The sequence below is a fragment of the Microtus ochrogaster genome (genome assembly GCF_000317375.1).
Source record: "Microtus ochrogaster isolate Prairie Vole_2 chromosome 14 unlocalized genomic scaffold, MicOch1.0 chr14_random_3, whole genome shotgun sequence".
In the NCBI taxonomy this organism is placed as follows: domain Eukaryota; kingdom Metazoa; phylum Chordata; class Mammalia; order Rodentia; family Cricetidae; genus Microtus; species Microtus ochrogaster.
This window is the reverse complement of record NW_004949098.1, coordinates 11,964,459-11,981,432: the sequence shown is the minus strand read 5'-3', so window position 1 is coordinate 11,981,432 and position 16,974 is coordinate 11,964,459. Positions and strand designations below refer to the sequence as shown.

Sequence of the window (16,974 nt, the reverse complement as noted above, 5' to 3'; positions counted from 1 at the left end):
ACCACTCCGTGATGCCTCAGTTTCCTCATCTGTACCCTAGAAGCAGTGAGGTTCATCCACAGTGGAGACAATGTGCTAAGAGCAGTGAGCGACAGGGTTATGTTCAGTGCTACTTCAGGAGAGCGCATAGGAAGCCGAGGGCTGCAGCAAGGTGCAGTCAGTGAATGGTTACGTGTTCAAAGGGGCAAGGATTAGAAAGTAGGAGGACACAGAAGGGAGCCGCAGGCCGCAGAGAGCAGGAGCAGAGTGGGCTGGGCTTGTGGGGGTCAGTGGCTGTGACGGCTGCCGTACACTCCTGCTTTCTTCTCAGAGTAACCCCAGTGGGTGGTGGTGTCACCCCTAGCAGGTGCCGTGAAAGACACAAAGGTGCCGGTCCTTAACTGCTTAAATACAAGCTCTGGAGGCTCCAGCCCCTTGCACCTGGTCCCACTGAGCCGATCAATGAACGCCTGTGTTCAAGTAGTGTACAGAGCAGGGCCGGGAGCCCCCACTTGTCCAGCAGCGCAGGGCTAGGCTGTGGGAAAGCCGGTGGGGGACAGGGGACCAGTGTTGGCAGTGCAGACCTTCAGTTCCGGGGCAGAGGTGGCTAGAGAAGGCTGAACCTCAGGCTGGCTCTGAAGGATAGCAGTGTGTGTCTTCTCAGAAAGGAATCAGGTGGGGACGGCTGAACGAGGAGCCCTGCCTGGTGTGAGGAGGGGGCTGATAGCTGGGAGGGACCAGAAAAGAGGCTTGATGCCCTGGGGTGGCAGGACTGGGGCATGAGAACTTCAAGGGCTCCTTGCACAGAGAGGCTCCAGTGTGCCAGGGACAGTGAAGGGTGCTTGGAGCCCTTTTAGAAAGACAAAGATTGGCTAAGAAGCATTTTTATCCTCATAATTTTGTGGGAATAGTACAAATCATTTCATTTGCCTTCTCCCAGATTCCCTGGTTGACCACACACTTCCCATTTGCTTATTTTCCCTGGATCTATACAGATGCCCTTGGCTTTTGAGGTTTCCCTCTGTATGCCCAGCGTACTTTTCCATCGGGACTGCATTAAGGGGCAAGGGAGGCAGCTCAGTGCGTAAGGCTGTTGCTGCAGGACTGGAGCTCAGGTCTCCTGAGTAAACGCCGGGCATGACAGCCAGCCTGTAGATTCCATGCTCCATAAGTCCAGAAGGCAGAGGCAGGCTGGCTACATAGACTAACTAGCCATCCTGGTGAACTTTGCCTTCAATAGAGAGACCTTGTTTCAAGCGATAAGTTGGAGAGCATTTGAGGAAGACTCCCCATGTCAACCCACTCATGCGTGTAAGGGGAGGGGAGAAGTGGGGAGGCACTGACTCCACCTAACCTGTTAGACATCTGAGCTTAGTGTAGACTGTCAGTCTCTTCCCCTCGTGATCCACATGGCTATCACCCTGTGGCATCATAAAACGTATCCTACCACAGATGTGTGATCCACCTGGCTATCACCCTGTGGCATCATAAAACATATCATTCCACAGATGTTAGCAGCCCAGGAAAAGAGCGAAATCTGAAGTTCAGAACGGGGTTTCTGTCAGATGCACACTGCTTTGAGCCATCATAAAATTGGAAGATTTTAAGTTGAGCTGTTAAACATCAGATACCATCTGTACTGTTCCTCTCTCCTGACCCTGTTTGAAAGTTGCAATAGCAAGCCCTAAGAACTTGAGTATGCTTTTCCTGAGAACAGAGACACGATACTCAGACTCAGAAAGTTAGCATAATGAAATTAATAAGTTGTATCCATACATTAGTACCTACAGACCTAATAATCTGCAAACTTTATATATATCAGCGGTGCCTTTCCTTTTCAAAACAGAAGAAGGAAAACAGTCTGGCCCAGTGGCGTGCTCTGGAATTTAACTGTCTGTCCAGTAGCCAGTTTTAATGACCAAGGGATTGGGTGTTAAATATCAGGAAGGGGAAGTAGCATGAGATAGCAAGGTTAGACACAACTATGTGGCTGACATTTTTATGCGATTTCAGAAGACCATTAACTAGCCGGGCACAGTGGTAGCTCTGTAACCCCAAGTACTCAGGAGACTTTGGGATTCTGGCAAGAACTCTTAATTATCTGAGCAAATGGGAGACTTTCAAAGAAAGTAATATCCAGGAAAGCCCTAAATGTTATGTTTGGGTTAGCTTAAAATCTCAGGACATGACAGAACTGCGTAAATCGACAGCGTGGGCTTGAGGCCGTGTTCAGCCAGCGCCCTGAAGGGCAGCGATGTGCAGACTGTGGGGGTCACTGGGAGGGACGCCTACTCCAACAGTGTCCTGATTCATGAAGGCCGTGGCATAGGATGCTGGGATGTCACACAGTGTGACAAGATGATTAATGACTTCCTTTGTCAATTGTTCCTCTTTGTTTGACTAGGTTAAACAGTGCACCAATTGAGGGTTATTCTGAACACGTTGGAAACAAAACCACCATAAGGATGACCTACCCAGAGGGCGCCCCGCTGTCGGAGGTGGAGTACTACGCCAATGACTTGTTTGTTACCGTTTTATTCAAGAGTGTTGATTTCAAGTGGCTTCAAGCAATGATAAAAAATGAAACCCTGGTAAGCCCTCAGAATTCTTCTGGAAATCCAGCATTGGTAAAAGTGAGGGCATCTTAGATTGAAATTATGGACTTTTATTTTTAAATATTCACAGTAGAATACAAACTTTTGCTTGGTCTTTGAAATGATATTCTCCCTCTTTGTAGAAATCCCTCAGAACTCCCCTGGACATTTGCTTCAGAACCTTAATATTAAGACTTAGCACATAGAACTGAAAGTGTAACTCGGTCTCTGGAGTGCTCGCCGAGCATGCACAGGCCTGGGTTCATTCCCTGTTGCCACATAAAACCAGCTAAAGGGGCACACACCTATATTCTCAGTACTTGGGAGGTGGCGGCAGGAGGATAAGCTCCAGGCCATCCTCAGCTATTTAGAGTTTGAGGCCGGCCTGGGCTACATGAGACCCTGTCTTAGAAGCAAGAAAATAAATAAGTAAACCAAAACTACAAAGAGAATTTCATATGAAAATGGTGTTCGCACTAAAAGGCAGCATCAACTTTAAGACCACGCTTCCTATTGTGAAGTTGATTATCTTGTTCTGCAGACATGGACAGAATGACTTTTAGTTCAAGAAGTGAGATTTGCTGGATGAATGTAAACTGTGCTGAAGTTTATACAATAACCATCCCAAAGATGTTCTCCAAAATGCTGCGGGTGGGATCCTCTCATTGGAGTAAATATCCAAAGCATCCTCAAGGGCAGCAGCAGAGGCCTCCACTGGCTCAGCTTCCTCTTGCTGGTCTATCCCATAACCGGTTAATACTGCTTAATTGATTTACTTAATTGATGTAGTCCCATGTATTAAAGTGAAATAATTTTCAGAGCTCAGTTATCAAGCTGATAATAAATAACTATCTCCAAAACTAACAGGATAAGGTCCACAGAGATGCCTGGCACCCCAGGTTCAACTCCCAGGCGGTGCATGATAGAGAGAGAGAAGTGATTCCCAGAGATCCTCCTCTGGCCTCCATGCATGTGCTATGACACTACACACACACACACACACACACACACACACACACACACACACACACACACACGTGCATACAATACGTGGCTAAATAGACATTCTTTTTAATTTAGTAGGCCATACCACATGATGGAACAGTTTACATGTCCCGAGCCTGGTTCCCTTCTGGAGTTTCTATTGCATAGAATTTCTGATGGGAAAATGAAGTGACCTCTAGTCAGTTGCTAAGCAATTTTATGAGACTAGGAAATAAAATCAGTGGAAAGTGGGTGTGTGGTGAGAACCCATCCAACAAGGCACTCCCCGCACTTACACCCCTAAGTCGAGCCTGTTAACTGACCTTCCCTGGGAACGCTGTGGATTGTAAAAGAGCCCTGGCTCAGGTCATCCATGGGGAATTTCTTCCTCAAGCAAACAAGTTGGTTCTGTCATTTCTGTTCAGGTCTGCAGCAGCTTTGTAATTTGCAAGTTTCGGGGTTTCATTATTGGGCGGAAGTACTAGATTTCCATACATTTAGATGACTGTGCTCTGGGGTGCAGGGTGCAGGGCCAGCTGGAGCTGTGCTCATGACCTCGGCATCATTAACCTTCTTACCCTCTGCTGACAGGAGGACGTTAGTAAGTACCCTGACGGCTGCTTGCATTCTTTCCTTAGCCATTTTGGGTTCGGCTCTTCTTTTGGAAGCAGGTGGCAGAAAAAATCCCACTCCAGGCCAAACACTTCAGGATTTTGAACCCACTTATCATCAAAGAAACTGCCTTTGACATCCTTCAGTACTCGGAGCCTCAGCTGAGATTCTGGGGCCAAGACAAGGTATATTCATTACTGCTCACTTAACTGTTCTCTGTGTACAAGAGAAAATAGGTTTAAGTTTTGTGCGGGCTCGTCTATACCCCTAGAAGCGTCTCTAGTAGGGAAGCCTACTCATTGACCAGACAGGTCCACGTGTGATTATCGTTCTGCCCCTTGGTGTCAGGTCTTCTCGGAGTTGAATTAGCCTTCTCCTAGTGTACTCTTCAGTACAGTAACACACATGTTACTGAAATGTTAAGAAAAGCCTTGGCCCCAGGCACGAAGAGGCACTTCGTTAATCTGAAAGGTTCTGTATATTGTATCTCTGTAAGATACTAAGACTTGGGGGCTGGAGTGATGGCTCAGCAGTTAAGAGCATTGCCTGCTCTTCCAAAGGTCCTGAGTTCAATTTCCAGTAACCACATGGTGGCTCACAACCATCTGTAATGAGGTCTGGAACCCTCTTCTGGCCTGTAGACATACACACAGACAGAATATTGTATACATAATAAATAAATATTTAAAAAAAAGATACTAAGACTTGGTAGCTACCAATGCTTCACAGACGGTAATAAATGAAGACAGCCCTAAGACAGTGCTTTTCAGTCTGGCCCCACACCAGACGTTCAGACTTCACTAGTCAGTGTTGTGATCTGTACATGGGGATATTTTCAAAGTTACCCAGATAATTTGAGAACCTCTGTGTTCTAGGTTTCTATTGGGTAAGTTGTTAACCTGCAGTTAACATGTGCTGCCAGAAGGCGGTGGTGTGGAAAATGATTTTATTGTAGCTTGGCCCATGTCTTTAAAACTTTGAAGCTTGCCTGGTCAACAAAGTGAGTTGCATGGCAGCCAGGACTACACAGAGAAACTCCATCTTTAAAAAAAAAAAAGCCAGGTGGTGGCGCCGCTTTTAATTCCAGAACTTGGGAGGTAGAGGCAGGTGGATCTCTGTGAGTTCAAGGCCAACCTGGTCTACAAGAGCTAGTTCCAGGACAAGCTCCAAAAGCTACAGAGAAACCCTGTCTCAAAAACAAAACAACAACAACAACACTAAATACTTATAAAATTATAGTACATGTATAAGACATGCATGAAATACAAAAGAGTATCAGTACATGTGGGTCCAAGTCCCAGGATGCCCTGCTGCGTATGAACAAGTACTCCAGAAATACCTGAAACATTTCTGGGCTCACACATCACAGATACAGGAAATGGCCTGCAATTGGACCAGCAACAGCCCTCAGGACTGTTAGCCACAAGCTCTCTGGGCTTGTTATGGTGCTGTTTTTACCCAAAACTTGAGTGAAGATCCAGAAAGCTTGTGCCAGGCTTGCACATCCCAGGAGGCATGGCAGGATGCTAGGCAGACAGAGGGTGTGCCAACAGTGAGAAGCTAAAATGGGATGAGCCTTGGGCCTGCTGAGCCAAAGTTAGTTGAATCTATTTTGAAAGGAGTAAATGTAGCCGGGCAGGGTGACACATGGACTCCAGCACTCCACAGGCTGAAGTAGGAGGTTGTGGTGTAGAAGCCAGCGTGGGTTACATGGCAAGACCCTATCGTATGGAGATGGGCGGTCCTTGGACTTCCCACAGGTCAGGGAACCCTGATTGCTCTTCAAGCTGATGAGGGAGAGGGACTTGATCGGGGGAGGGGGAGGGAAATGGGAGGCGGTGGCGGGGAGGAGGCAGAAATTCTTAATAAATAAAAAATAAATAAAATTAAAAAAAAAAAGACCCTATCGTAAACAACAACAACCAGACGGATGAGCATGATGACGCCTGCTGCGGAACAGGAGTTCAGTCCCGGGCCCACAGGGAGAAGAAGAGAACCAACTCCTGAAAGTTGTCCTCTGACCTCCAGGCATGCACAGAGACATGCCTGTCCAAGTGCTCATGCATGCACACACACATACATTTATACATCTTCAAAATATAAAAAGATAGTTGAGTTAGTTAATTACAATTTAAAAATCAAGGAAGAATAAATGTCCTTATTTCAGGTCTGGCTTATCTGCTGTATATATAAAAATGGTCTAGGAACAGCAAATTGTAACATTAGTGCGACACTAGTAGCAACTAGGTATCTGGGAGAAATGAGAATTTAATAAGGGAGAATGTGCCCCACAGGAGGGATGGGATCCACAAACCATGCCCTGGGAAGGACCACAGAGTGTCCTTTCTGAAGTAGACCTGATAGATCCTTACAGCATATATACAAATAACACACAGACCCAGCAGGTTATATTTAGGAATATGTATGTGTGTGTGTATGTATATATGTATGTATTATGCATGCATGCATGCAGTAACAACTAGTGAAAAAAGAGGCTGTGACTTTGCAGGAGAGCAGGGTAGAATATGTGGGAGGTTTGGAGGGAAAAAAGAGAAGGGGGAAATGTAATTATGTTATAATTTCAAAAATTTAAAAATAGCCGGTGTAGTAGTGCACACCTTTAAGCCCAGCACTTGGTGAGCAGAGGCAGGTAGATCTCTGTGATTCCAGGACAACCAGAGAGCTACACAATGAAACTGTGTGAAAAAAAATAATTAAAAATGAGTTAAAGTATTATTTTTAAAAATGAATAAATGGAATAAATTGGTCTGTGTTCTTTTCAGAACATCCCCACCATCGGTGTCGTTGCCATTGTCTTAGCCACACATCTGTGTGATGAGGTCAGCTTGGCAGGTTTTGGATATGACCTTAGTCGACCCAGGATCCCTCTGCATTACTTCGACAGCCAGTGCATGGGCGCCATGAACTTTCAAGCCATGCACAATGTGACCACAGAGACCAAGTTCCTCCTGAAGTTGATCAAGGAGGGTGTGGTGAAGGACCTCAGTGGGGGCATCCATCGTGAATTTTGAGCACAACAAACCTCAATTGGAAATGCAGCTGGGACCTGTGGTGAAGCCTCCACTTCCACTCACCCTGCGGCTGCTTGATGGGCAGCTGCTGTTTTTAAACTTTTCATTAAAAAAGAAAAGAAAAAAAAAAGCACCAACAAAATTTAGCTCTTCCCACATCTTTGCCCTATTTATTTGAAGTCAGTGTTGGGTTTTGCACATTTTTATAAGTTAATTTTAAGAATAGGATTGGAAAGACTTTTCAAAGAGAATCATATCAAATGACCCTTTATTGTATTATAAGGAAACAATTTAACTTGCAAACACTGTTCGCATGTCTTCTGCACAGTGGGCAGCAGGTGATGAGGTGGGAGCAGAGGGCTCTCTGGCCCTTTGATGACGGCCATGGTGCCTGATTCTGGATTCTGCTGCTCTGCTTGGAGGAACTGACAGCAGAGACACTTCCTACTTCTTGGATGAAGGGCTTACTCATGACCACTGGCAGCTGCAGGAGGTCGGGACCACTAGACAAGTTCATAACCCCTTTCTGCCGGTTCATCTTAGACTCACCAGCATTCAGCCAGAGCAGCTGGCCTGGAGGTTGCTGGCTGGTGAGACACTATTTGCTGAGTCCTGTGAAGTTACCTCACACTGGAGAAGCCATGTCTCTCCACACCATCAGCATACTTTTAAACTTATAGAGATTTTTTTTTCTGTCCTCCCAACGCACTTTTGTGTTATTTAAGATACTGCTGTTTGTCTGAGGTGGTACATCGAAATTATGACAGTGCCTCAGTTATCCAGACCCATGGGGGATGAACCTTTCCAGGGATGATCACATTGCTGAAGCACTGAAATGAGATCCTCCCATTGTTACAACTTGTTTATTTGAAAGAAGGAAGGGAGAGAGAGAGAGAGAAAAGATTTTCAAATGCTTGACAGTGTATACCAAACAATGTCAAAGAAAGAAAGAAAAAAGAATAAAAGCTTTTGCAGAGCCCCCTGTGATCTAGTTACTTTGTTTGTTCCTTCATTTGTTCATATTAGGAAAATCTCTTTTCTCTGCTAAGTGGAACCCTCGCCCTGGATGCTGCATGTGAGGACAGAATTGGGGCACCTCACTCCCCTAGCTCTTTGATTCAAGCACCCCTCTGGTGATGGGTGTCATAGTTATTTTTCAACACTGTGACAAAATTCCATGACCAAGGCAACTTATTAAAAGGAAGCATTTAATTTGGGGCTCAGGGTTTCAGAGGGTGAGTCCATGACCACAATGATGAGGAACATGGGAGCAAAGCAGCAAGCATGGTGCTGAAGGGGTCGCTGAGAGCTTGGACCTTGCTCCACAAACATGAGGCAGAAGGAGGCTAACTGGGAATGGGGCCTTTTAAACCTCAAAACCCACTCCAGCTGACACAGCTTCTAATCCTTCCCAAACAGTTCCACCAACAGGGGACAGAGCATTCAAATAATGAGCCTGTGGGGACCATTCCCATTCAAACCGCCTCTGGAGTTACAGGTTGCCTTGCCCTGAAGCTCTAGCTTGCCTTTTAGTGGCCTGATGTCAGAAGGTATGGGCAGCTGTTGTGCATCCATCTGCTGCGCCTTTTGTCTGTAGTCTTTCCCTGCCCATGCTCCCTGACATCTCCCTCAGTTCACTCCACTGCCCTGCAGCCCCAGGGAAGCCTGTCCCCAGGGTATTCTAACACTTGTCCTGTCTCCCTTCTGAGTGTTGGGAAAGGGGACAAGCCATATCAACACAAAACCCATCTCTAGGGCTGTAAGCTACAGCTCAGAGGGACTGCAGAGCAAAATAGTGTAGTATTTCTCTGGGGTTTTGTCTCTTTTGGCTTCTACTTTGGAAGATATAATTTGCTGATGTGGGATTCCCCTCTGTATGCTGTGAATATATTTTATTACCATTGGTTAATAAAAGAAGCTGCTTTGGCCTATACCATGGCAGAATATAGTCAGGCTGGAAGAGATACAGAGAGAGAATAGGCAGAGTCAAGAAGACACCATAGAGCTGCTGAAGGAGACAGAGGCCCCAGAACCGGTAGGTAAGCCACTATCCTCGTGGTAAAATACAAAATAATAGGAATGGGTTAATTTAAGATGTAAGAGTTAGTTAACAAAATGCCTGCAATATTGCAGTTTATATAGTTTCCTTGTGATTATTTCAGGTCTGGGTGGCCAGGAAACAATGAACAGTCTCCTACTATAATTTGCTTATAAGACAGTGTTTCTAAACTTCTAGTTCTACAACTTATTAAAAAAACATTCTAGCTTGAATACCACACAGCCCACCCTATAGCAAGAACCACAAAGATATATATATATATATATATATATATATATATATATATATATGTAATATATATATTGAGGAGTGCTGGGGAGAACAGGCTCATGGGATTGAGGGAGCTGGGAACCAGCCACACACTGCTTCACACCACCTGTCTCAAGTCTTCACAATCCAAGAGACTATGCATTTTCTCTCTCCCCTTTTAAGAGATCATGACCACAGGCAAGAAGCAATGCCTTTAAGCAGGTACCCCAAAGCTACTGGCAGAATAAATCCCTATAACACTTCCCCTTTTGGTCTAAATAAGAAGGTTCTATACCTATACAAAACTATATACAATAAGAACAATGGTCAAGTATTGTCCAGGAGAAAGAGTAATAACATATATAAAAATAGAACTACAACCAATAAGAATAACATCAAGGAAAAAGCACATACTACATATCCACGCAATAGGTAATAGGCAAATAACAGAGATTATTCTAATAGCTGTCTTATTCTGAAGGTCTAAGTCTTGTACCTAATATGCCTTGGGTAATGTAAGAGAGGATAGTAACTTATCATCTAGTCTTCAACCCCATCAAAGACTCAAGAAGGAAAATAATATTACCTGAGTAAGCAGGAATTGTAAGCACAAAGTGCAAGCAAATGACTTCCAAACAATGCAAGAAATGACAGAAACAGCTGGCTACCTAGACAGTCACCCAAAATTGGGTCAACCAAGTTTGGCTGTAGACCTAGAATATCTGACAGACCATTTTCAGAAGCAGGAAAAATTCAACAGACTGTCCCACCCTGTCTTGTCAAGGTTCAGCAGCCTTTTCTTTGAATCCTGCTTGTCCAAATTGGACAGTGTGCTTACTATCAGCAGTTAAGGGCAGTTCTTTGCCTGATAGGCCAGTTTTGCCAAGAAGAAAACAAGTTCCATATGGAGTGTCTGCATACTCTTGGGAGTAGATTGGTACTGCCAGGAGCAGTCATGTCTCACAACAACAGAAATTCTAAATTATTAAAACATTTCAATGTGATATTCTGTAGGTCTTTGAAGTATTTGAACATCACCTATCTATGCAGAGTACATCCTTGTGCATCTGAAGAACCTGACTAACATAAGTATGACTAACATTGGTGACTATTAACCTGTCATTCTTTTTCTGTTTTGTTTTGTTTTTGAGACAGGGTTTCTCTGTAGCTTTGGGGCCTCTCCTGGAACTAGCTCTTGTAGACCAGGTTGGCCTTGAGCTAACAGAGATCCACCAGTCTCCCTTCAAAGTTCTGGGATTAAAGATGTGCACCACCACCACCTGGCTTTAACCTGTAATTCTTAATGACCTATATAGCTTAAAGACTAAAGCTTCATATTATAAAAATAAACAATCTTTAAACATATGTACAGCATGAGAACAATGACCTTGAAATTGTAACATTGTATAAAATACCTTTATCAGAGGTAGAAATGTACATGACAAAAATATCCTTAATTTGTATCAATATACAGAATTATCATAAGCAGAAATATACAGTATGACAAGGATAATTTTATACTTATGTACAAAACATTGTAAACAGAAATAGAAACTTACATAATATGATAAGTATGATTTTGAATTTGTATCAGTATGCAAATTATCTTAAAAATACAAAAAATAATTTCACAGATGAATCAATATAAAAGAATCTATACCAATGTAAATTGTCTAAAACTAATAGTTGCTAAAAATAGTTTACAAGTAGATACATTAATCTACCTTATTATTCTATTCTACCTATTCCCTTTTTTTCTTAGCCAAAAGAGAATCCTGAGTCTAAACTTCATTGTTCCACCCGCAACCCTATTGCAACATATAACCAGTTCCCAACAGATGACAATTATCCATAACCCTGAGAAAGCAAAATCTTTTTGCTGTGTGTGGGTTAATGCTTTAGTACCCTGTAAGGATTTCTCACTCATATTGGTTTAATAAAACTTTGATTGGCCAGTAGCCAGGCAGGAAGTATAGGAGAGTAACCAGACTAGGAGAATTCTGGGAAGAAGAAAGGCAGAGAGTCAGTCACCAGCCAAATGCAGAGGAAGCAAGAGGAGAATATCTTACTAAGAAGATACCAAGCTACATGACTAAATGTAGACAAGAATTATGGGTTAATTTAAGTTATAAGAGATAGTTGATAATAAGCCTGAGCTAACAGGCCAGACAGTTTATAGTTAATATGAGCATCTGTGTATTTATTTGAGACTGAATAGCTGCAGGACTGGGCAGGACAGAAACTTCTGACTACATCTGTTGGGACAGGGGTTGTCGTTTCCTTAGAATTGCTTCCTGCTGTCTAGTGGGTGATGGTATCTCTATGGGATCCTGTTTAAAAAAAAAAACAATAGTTAAGCCTCAAGAGAACTAGCTGTAACCTTTGTAATCAGTCTTTGAGAAGTAGGTAGGCTCATGTGAAGTTCTTATCTGAAGTTCTGGCTAGTATGTTGTTAGAAGGTGGACCATCACAGCTAGCCACCTTAGAATTGTCTTTAGCAATTTGTAGTCCAAAGACATTCTCAGAGTGGTGTTTATTGGCTTAATGACATCATTATGAACCAGGTAGAATCGTTGTAGGGCCCAATCTTCCTTCTGGAGACTTCAGAGATTGCTGCTAGGAAAATTTATTGTTCACTGTGGAAAATTTAAGCATTACTAAGATTAAAATTAGTTTAAGTTTTAAGATAGTTATTTATTCAAAGAAAGGTACTGAGGGGTCACAGGTAAGCACTGGGAGAAGTAGAATTGTGAGGAGACAGCAGAGTTCTGACAACAGACCACCCTACGCCAGGGTAAAGGAGCCAGATGTGTGGGCTGCTGAGATGGCTCAGCAGCCAGAGGTGTGAGTTGCCTGGACCTGAGTTCAATCCCCAGGATCACATAATGGGACTCCTTTGAAGTCAGGAAATAAAGGGAGACAAACGCTGCCTCTCAGCTGTCTTTATTTCTTATGAAGTCCAGGACCTACCCATGGAATGGTTCTACCGACAGTAGGGTGGCTCTTCCTATATCAACCCAGTCTAGAAAATCCCCCAGACATGCCCAGGTGTTTGTCTATAGAGTAATTCTAGAGCTTGGCACAATGATAATATCAACCGTGTGTGTGTCTCTGTGTGTGTGTGTGTGTGTGTGTGTGTGTGTGTATTGTGATTTGAATAAAAATGGCTCCATAGGCCCATAGGGAGTGGCACCATTAGGAGGTGTGGTCTTGTTGGATTAGTTGTGATTTTTGTTGGAGGACTTGTGTCACTAGGGGACAAGCTTTGATGTCTCAGAAGCCCAAGCCTGGCAAGTGTGTCACTGTCACTTCCTGCTGCCTGTGGATCCAGATGCAGAACTCTGAACTACCTCTCCAACACCACATCTGCCTGCATGTGCTGTGCTTTCCGCCATGACAGTAATGGACTAAACCTCTGATTATAAACCAGCCCCAATTAAATGTTTTACTTTATAACAGTTGCCGTGGTCATGGTGTCTCTTCACTGTAATAAAAACCGTAAGACATACATACATATATTTTTAATTTTTGAGAATTTTGTATGTAATACACTGTATTTACATCATTACTTCACTTCACCCTCCAATTGTTTCTATGTCCCCACCATTACCCCTCTCAAATTTATTAGTTCTATAATTATCGTTAAATGTACACACACACATATACATAGACATATTTGTACACACACATGCACATATATATGTGCACGGTGTTTTGTGCGTGTATGTTGCCCTATATACATGAGCTTAGGACTGACCACTTAGGACTGCAAAACCTATCAGAGCTTTTCGTCCCTGTCAACAGTCATTGATTGCTTGTAGTTCTTCATCTAAGCGTGAGACCTTCTGGGATTTTCCCTGTACACGCTGGCATGTTGATTGGTGTGGTTTTGTACAGGTCTTGTGTAGGCAGCCGTATTGCCAAGGTTTCATGGCGCAGCTTCCCCGTCACGCTTAGAGGGCACCATCTTGAAGTGGGTGCCCTAGTCCTCTGGGTCTTACAGACTTTCTGCCCCTCTTCTGCAATGTACCTGAGCCTCGCTGAGTACCCACAGTCACTGAGTCTCCACGTTTTGGCCTGGTGGGATCTCTATAAACGCTTTCATAAGCTGTGAAGAAACTTATTTAATGAGGTGAGAGCTGCACTCTGGTGTGGGTGTAAGGGTTAAGATTTAGAATACAGCTGGAAGATATTTTGATTTAGCTAAATGGCAGTAGTACGTTCTCGTCGAGGGGTTTGTGAGCTCTCCAGCCATGGATTCTTGGCTAGGATTATGGTAGCAAGCACGAGTTTCTTTTTATTGAGCCTTCCATCTAATTAGACAGCGGTTGGTTATCCCCACCACGTAAGCGCCACTGTTTGACAACAGGGTATCTTTCTGCACTGGTCGTCAGGGTTCTTCAGCTTTCCAGGTGGACAGGACTGTTAACTTCCTCCCTTAGCTTAGACGGCACTTCCTTCACGGAGGAGGTGTCCAAGTCAGCACCCACTTGCCTCCTCCACGTCCTGTGGTAGAAGCCTGTGATGTCTTCAGCAAGAAGTCTTTAAGTTCTGGGAGGGAGCCAGAGCAACTTGTTACCTAAAGGAGGCTTGGAAATTGCTGAGGCAACTTTGTTAAAGGGGCAGAGACCTAGGGACAGGCAAGCCTGCACCTGATAGTACAGTGTCTGACAGAAGCAACCTAAGAGGTTCATTCCAGCTCTCGGTTGATGAGGTACAGCCATCATGGCAGGGAGGGCATGGCATCTGGAGCAGCTGTCTGGTAATGGGAGCTTGCAAGACAACCTCTTCACAGATCAGGACAGCCAGAGGACTAAGAAGCAGGGCTTGTCAATAATCATCAAGGTCTGACCCTAGTAGCCTAAGTCCACCAGCTAGGCCTTACTTCGCAGGGGTTCCACGATCCACAAAATGGTGCCACCAGCTGGGGACCATGCGTTCACTCGCATGAGCCTAGGAAGGGGATATTTTTATATCCAAAGGTTAAGAGCTTCCATTAACTTTCAGATCTCGTCTTAATGGTTGCCATCCACCCTCCCCATTTTCCCTTTTACATCTGCTTTGTCTCTGCTTCTCACAGACAGTAAGCAAATGCCCTAGGTAAGTAACAAGGCTTGGTGGAGTTCGCCAGCTCACAGGCGTTGTGAGAGCGTCTTCAAGAACATTTAATCAGCGTTGTGCATGCGTGTGTGCGTATGTGCTGGTGTGTGAGTGTGCGTGTAGGTGTGTGAGGAGATCAGAAGCCAGCCTCGGAGCGGTTCCTCAGGCACTTGCTATGTGCCTTCTAATTTTTGAGACTTGCCAAGCCGGTCAAACGGGCAGGCCAATAAGCCCCTGCAATCTCCCCACCTGATTTAATTAAAATTGAAACACTGACCAAGGCAACTTACAGAAGACAGGTGCATTCAGGGGGTGTGAACACATACAGGTGCCCTTTCCTCTGGAGGGTGAGGCATTATTATCCAGCCTTCTGATTGTTTATTAATTCCTGTTATGCCATCCAAGGTCACTTTACAGAGCATAAATTTGTGTACATGAAGCAGCAAACTTATATGGCTAGAAATAACCCAGACCTGCAGCTAACACTCAATGGAAGACTAAGCAAGGCCAGGAAGGAGGACTAGTCATTAAGCATGCACGCACAGGTGGTTTTGGCCATGTTCTCCACAGGCAAAGTGCAGGCTTAACTGTTTGATTTGCATTGTCTGAGTAAGATTGTTACTAATTCCCAATATTAAGAAATTTCAATCTCAGGCTGTGGTGGCGCACACCTTTAATCCCAGCACTCAGAGGCAGAGGCAGGCGGATCTCTGAGAGTGGTCTGCAAAGTGAGTTCCAGGATGGCCAGGGCTACACAGAGAAACCCTGTCTTGAAAAACCAAAAGGGAAGGAAGGAAGGAAGGAAGGAAGGAAGGAAGGAAGGAAGGAAGGAAGGAAGGAAGGAAGGAAGGAAGGAATAGGAAAGAAGGGAAGGAAGAAATTGCAACCTACTAAGCAAAAAAAAAGAATCCTCATTATTTAATATAATGTGATACAAAGACTAAGCAATGGGCTTTTAGCTACTTTTCTAAAAAGCATATTTGGGCCTGGAGATGTCACTCAGTAGGTAGAGTACTTGCCTCGCATGCACGAAATCTTGGGTCCAACCCCTAACATGAACTGGGCATAATGGCCTCTAATCCCACTTGAGGTAGAGGCTAGGGCAATGGTTCTCAACCTTCCTGACACGTGATCCTTTAACAGAGCTCCTCATGGTGTGCTGACCCCCAATCGTATTTTCATTGCTACTTCATAACTGTAATTTTTCTACTGTTATGAATCATAATGTAAATATCTGGCATTCAGGACATCTGATATGTGACCCCTGTGAAAGTGTCGTTCCACCCCCAAAGGGGTCATGACCTTCAGATTGAGAACCACTGGGCTAGATGCTCAGGATTTCAAGGTCATCTTTGATTATATAGCAAGTTACAACCAGCCCAGGATATATGAAGTCCTGTCTATAAATAAATTAGTTAATTTTTCAGTGTGCTATGTTCAGTACCACATGAAGGAAGACAAGATTATAGATTTTCTTCTGCCTAGAAGTAAGATGTCAAGTGTACTGGTTTAAACGTGAAATGTCTCCCACACGCTCATGTGTATGAGCACTTGCTCCCCAGTTCAATTGCTGTGTGGGGAAGTTATGGAACCTTTAAGAGGTTCAGCCTTGCTGGGTAAGTAAATCACGAGGTGGGCCTTGATGGATTATAGTCTTATCCTCCTGACACCGTATGTTGATGAAAATGTGATCAGGCCGCTCCCTGCTCCTTCCAGCATGCCGTGCCTCCTGCCATTACAGACTACAGCCCTCTGAAACCATAAGCCAAAATGAACTCCCTCTTCCTCAAGTAGCTTTTGGTCATTGTCATATTCTCTGTTCTATTACTGTGAAGGACACAGTGAGCACGGTAACTCTTATAGAGGAAAGCATTTACCTGGGGCCTTGCTGGCAGTTCCAGAGGCTTAGTTCATTATCATCGTGGTAGGAAGCATAGTTGTTGGCATGGCAGGTGGGTACTTGCAATAGACAGAACTTGCAAATGGCAGAACTGACAATAGTCAAGAACAGCTTAATATATTTTAAATCAGGGTTGGATTATATATATAGTATTTTTGGTAAGAGACTTAAAAGTACATACTAGTTTTAAGCATGAGACTTATTGCTTTGTAGTCTGGAATGAGATACAATGAATGACAATTATAACATTTAGCAGTAAACATAGGTGTATTTAAGTTACATGTATGCACACACACACACACACACACACAGTGAACAGGAATTAGGCAAAGTGGACACTCTTGGTGAGCCCTACCAAAGGCACGCCACTGCAGAAAACACACATGCAACAGAGTCAGCACCAGGACTTGATCACCTGATCTGGCTCTCAGTTAAGATGGCGGTGAAGTCACCTAACCTCAGTTA

The 16,974-nt window shown here is 44.1% G+C and overlaps 1 protein-coding gene across 3 annotated transcripts in view; it reads left to right on the top strand.

The window, feature by feature from the left end:
• The window catches only part of St3gal5 (ST3 beta-galactoside alpha-2,3-sialyltransferase 5), a 63,714-nt gene extending 55,522 nt beyond the window's left edge, over positions 1-8,192 (top strand). For 2 of the 3 annotated variants that reach the window (XM_026787975.1, XM_005364744.2), the window contains exons 5-7: positions 2,384-2,570; positions 4,196-4,354; positions 6,953-8,192. In XM_026787975.1, the coding sequence (XP_026643776.1) occupies positions 2,384-2,570; positions 4,196-4,354; positions 6,953-7,201 (595 nt within the window). In that variant the 3' untranslated portion in view covers positions 7,202-8,192. The remainder of the gene's footprint in view (positions 1-2,383; positions 2,571-4,195; positions 4,355-6,952) is intronic. The other variant, XM_013352868.2, reaches the window with a different exon arrangement.
• The last annotated feature ends 8,782 nt before the right edge of the window (positions 8,193-16,974 follow it).